The sequence below is a fragment of the Neophocaena asiaeorientalis genome, unplaced genomic scaffold, assembly GCF_003031525.2.
Source record: "Neophocaena asiaeorientalis asiaeorientalis breed wild unplaced genomic scaffold, Neophocaena_asiaeorientalis_V1.1 scaffold110, whole genome shotgun sequence".
Classification (NCBI taxonomy): Eukaryota; Metazoa; Chordata; class Mammalia; order Artiodactyla; family Phocoenidae; genus Neophocaena; species Neophocaena asiaeorientalis.
The window spans coordinates 7606388-7610472 of record NW_020175053.1 but is presented as its reverse complement, the minus strand read 5'-3'; the positions used below and the strand labels follow the sequence as shown (position 1 = coordinate 7610472).

Here is a 4085-nt window from a genome sequence, read left to right as displayed (position 1 = left end):
GAGTTAGTGCCTGAGCCGGGCCTTTGACAGTAGAGCTGCCTTCCCCAGGATCCGTGGAACATTCCAGGCAAACAGATGTATTTTTTTCTTTAGACGACAATGTCCAATTTAACCGGCCAGACCCTGGCCTGCAAAGTGAGAGGTGGGGCAGGGCAAGTGCGGAGGCAGGGCAAGTGGGGAGGTAGGTCAGGGCCTTTTGTGAAGGGTCTCTCGAGCTCTGCTGGGGGCTGGATCTCCTGGCCAGTGGGTCTCAGCCCAGTCGGGAATCAGGAGGACGTGGGTGCCCAGCCTGGGCATCTGCATTGGGTAAAGTGCCCAGGGCACCCTCATGCTCAGCCAAGGTGAGGATACTGTCTCAGCCCTGGGGGTAAACGACGGCTCCACGGGAGGGGGGCCAGGCCCAAAGGCCCCCAGGGCTTCCTAGCGTGGATTTGGGGACAAAATTAGCCTGGGGTCATGGGGCCACCTCATCTTTTCAAGCAAAGCCGTGGTCCTGATCCAGTTCAGTTGCCCTAGGCAGTTGTCAGGTGCCTTCAGGTTTCCCTGAGTTTCTTTTTCTTGCCTTGGGTTTGTTTTGTTCTTTAAAGTGAGAGGTTCCACTGGAAGCATCATTGTTTTCTGCATGTCTTTTCTCTTAGGAGTTGGCATGGCAGCAGCGTGACGCTGCCCTAGGTCAGTGTGTGAGCTGTTTCACTGCCATTTCCCTGAGAGCAGAGTGAGGCAGGGTGCTGGCAGCCTGAGACAAGATGAAGACGGTGCTCATGGTGGCTGAGAAGCCGTCCTTGGCCCAGTCCATCGCCAGAATCCTCTCTCGAGGTAGGAGGGCAGCCCCGGCGCTCTCAACGGCTTTGATCTGTGAGCGTGGACGTTCCTGCTCTGCAGGTCAATCCTTTCTTCTTCCTAAGCAACCCCAGCCCCCTGGAGTCAAGTCTGTTCAGGACAGCAGGTGTGGATGAAGCCCTCAGTCACTTGGTCCCTGTGGGGTGCGATTACTGCCACGCTGAGCGTGAGCCGGGGCTCCCACAAGGTGCAGGCGCAGCTGGCAGCACATGGTAGGCAGGCCACTGGACGAGTGCTGTGCCAGGCAGGGTGGTCGGTCACGAGCAGCAGAAACAAGCCCTGCTAACTTGAGCAGAAAGAGTCCACTGGAAGGACCCCACCCGGCCTAGTCTGCTGAGGCCATGCCGTGGGCATCAGCACCACCGCCCTGTGGACGCCCCGCTGCAGCTGCACCCACGCTCCTCACGCCACTTGATGGTGCCATGAGGCTGAGCCGTGCCCCTGAGACCGCAGGGCACTGGGAAAGAGAACACCTGCCCTTGCCTCACCCTAGCCCCTGGGTGGTTGGTGGGTGCTGGGGACCCAGAGATGGCAGGCGTCCACCTTGACCTCCCCTCAGTCCAGTGGCTGAAGGAAGAGGAGACCCCAGGGCAGCAGGCTGAGAAGTCATCTGAAGGGGAGGGGAGACCCCAGAAGTGCCCGGTCCCCAGAGGCCGAGAAAGTTCAGGGAAAGGGCCATTGTTTGGGAGTGGAGAGGTCACCCTGGAGTTCGATAGTTAGGGGGTCTTTGGGGAACCTCTGAGTAGGGTTTAAAAGGGGCAGAAATCAGATTCAGGAGTGAATACAGAAATGCAGAGAACGACCCAAGAGTGTCTGCTCTTGAGCGTCCAGAGGGGGCGCTCTCGGCCCCCACACACACGCAACTCTGCGTGTTTCCCCTGAGAGCCGCTAGATCTCTCAGCACCCGGTGACTGCTGCTGCCTGAGGAATGTTGTCACTGACCACTGTGGGGAGGCGACCCCGGCCCTCCAAGAGGCAGTGTCAGGGCCCCGGGTCCCCGCATGGCTGTGCTTCTCCTGCAGGGAGCATGTCCTCACGCAAAGGGCTGAACGGGACATGCTCAGTGCACGAGTACACCGGGACCTTCACTGGCCAGCTGGTCCGCTTCAAGATGACGTCCGTCTGTGGTCATGTGATGACCCTGGACTTCCTGGGTGAGCCCCTGCCCCCCTGCCCACCTTCCATTGCACTGAGGAGCCCTGCCTGGTGCTGCCCAGGGTCCAGTTGGAGCCCAGGGCAGGCTCCGGGCAGAGAGGTTTGTCCAGAACCCATGAGTCCTGAGGCCAGCAGACTGTGGAGAGCTGACCTGGGGTCCCTGTCCCAGTGGTGCCCCTTGGTCACTGTGTGCCCTGCACCTTCCTGTGCAGAGTGGAGGCAGTGGTCCCCACCTGAGCAGGGGCCTGGCCCGTGTAGGCATTCCACAGAGGGCTGCTGCCCCTCCGAGTATGACCTTTGTCCCACAGTCAGTCAGTGGTGATTGGAAGGTCAGCATCAGTGACCCAGTGGGGCTGGGTGCAGGGTCGCAGTTGATGTGGGTCCGACCTAGGCTCTGACCCTCGCTGCACCGGAGCTGGGCCTCCGTGCGCTTCTGCTTCTTGTGTGTGAAGGGTCTGAGATCATTGCCATCACCTCCCAGGACTGTTTGAGGCCCCAGTGGGGCGGGAGGTGCAGCACTGAGCGCGGGCCGCTCATAGCAGAGCCTCGGCAGTTCTTGCTCCCCTTGCAGCAGGGCATTCGGACCCTGAAGTCAGGGAGCTGGGGCTTGAACTTGGCTGTGTCTGACCAGCAAGGCCTAGAAGGAAGCCTACAGGCTGGGCGTGTGAGGCCGAACGCCAAGTAGAGAAGTGTGGGGGATGTGCTGGATGGGGGGCCTGAGGACACTGAGGCCCCCCGGGATCTGCTGAGCACCTATCGGGGGCCGGCCAAGTGCTGGGCGGGGAGAGGGTACAGAAACCTGCTGGAGGAGGAGACAGGGCATGAGTGGCAGTGAGACCACCAGGAGCGGTGCCCCCAGCCACAGAGAACATCCGGGAGCAGCTCCCACGTGCGGCTCAAGTGTGTTGTCGGCTCACAGCTCAGGCGAGGGGAGGCCCTGCTCTGGGCAAAGGGTTCTCCAAGCCTCCCCCTCCCCACCCTCCTCCTGGGGTCCAAGTCCCAGGAAGTGTGTAGTGTGATTCGGACGTCCAATGTCTGTGTTTGTAGGAAAGTACAACAAGTGGGACAAGGTGGACCCCGCCGAGCTGTTCAGCCAGGCCCCAACGGAGAAGAAGGAGGCCAACCCCAAGCTGAACATGGTGAAGTTCCTGCAGGTGCGTCCTGAGCTTGAGGGAGCACCCCCAGCCCGCCCCCCACCACGTGCCCTTAGGCCCACTCCTCCCCCACAGTCAGCCTGGGCTCCCCGGCACCCGGGGCAACATCCTGCTTTTAAAATAGTTTGGTGGTGGTGATTTCCTAATTTTAAAACAAATGCATACATGTGATGAAAATTTAAAAATACAAGTAAGTAAAAAAAAAATTAATTATAATCTCACTATCCAAGACAACTACTGTTAATAGTTATTTCATTTTAGCTTTTTTTTAAATGCAGTTTTGGAGGTTAAGATCACGTGGCATTTATAACTTTTTTGTCCAAAAAACAGCAGTTCTGAACTAAATTCTTTGCTGAGAGGCTAAGCCAGCCTGACTGCAGCCAGCTCCTTGGCTCAACCTGGGCCCTGCCCTGGGCTCCAGGGCTCAGGGTGATCGGGGGCACCATTGGCAGGCACTGGGGGCCGAGGCAGGTGTGATTCCCCATGTGCTGTGCTCAGGTGGAGGGCAAAGGCTGTGACTACATCGTACTGTGGCTGGACTGCGACAAGGAGGGAGAGAACATCTGCTTCGAGGTGAGGGGGCTGGGGGTCCATACATCGGCCTTCCCGCCGCTGTCATGCCACTCCTGGCTGGCACTGATGCTACCAGGGGAACCGTGGCACTGGCTTAAATTCTGGTGATTCTGTAGATATTTTAAGATGCATGGGCTCTGCCCAGGGGAGGGAGTGTCCCTTTGCCTGAAGGGCACATTGTGAGGAAGCCGCAGGCAGGATTTCCTAGATGGAGGACTGCCTGGAGGAGAGGGTGGGTTCTGAGCATCGCACCCTCCTAGCGCCATGCAGGGACCTTCAGCCAGTGCTGCTTGACACCTTTTCACATACCTCCTTCTCCCCCCCGCCCCGCAAGCTGTGCCCTCCCGCCTCCCGTCTCCGCCA

The 4085-nt window shown here is 59.1% G+C and overlaps 1 protein-coding gene across 4 annotated transcripts in view; it reads left to right on the top strand.

Moving 5' to 3' along the window:
- TOP3B (DNA topoisomerase III beta) overlaps nucleotides 1-4085 on the top strand; it is a 17842-nt gene that overhangs the window by 3472 nt on the left and 10285 nt on the right. For 3 of the 4 annotated variants that reach the window (XM_024763896.1, XM_024763894.1, XM_024763893.1), the window contains 4 exons: nucleotides 639-816; nucleotides 1863-1994; nucleotides 3043-3149; nucleotides 3648-3722. In XM_024763896.1, coding sequence (XP_024619664.1) covers nucleotides 747-816; nucleotides 1863-1994; nucleotides 3043-3149; nucleotides 3648-3722 — 384 coding nt within the window. In that variant the 5' untranslated portion in view covers nucleotides 639-746. Of the gene's footprint in view, nucleotides 1-638; nucleotides 817-1862; nucleotides 1995-3042; nucleotides 3150-3647; nucleotides 3723-4085 lie in introns of those variants that run through there. The other variant, XM_024763895.1, reaches the window with a different exon arrangement.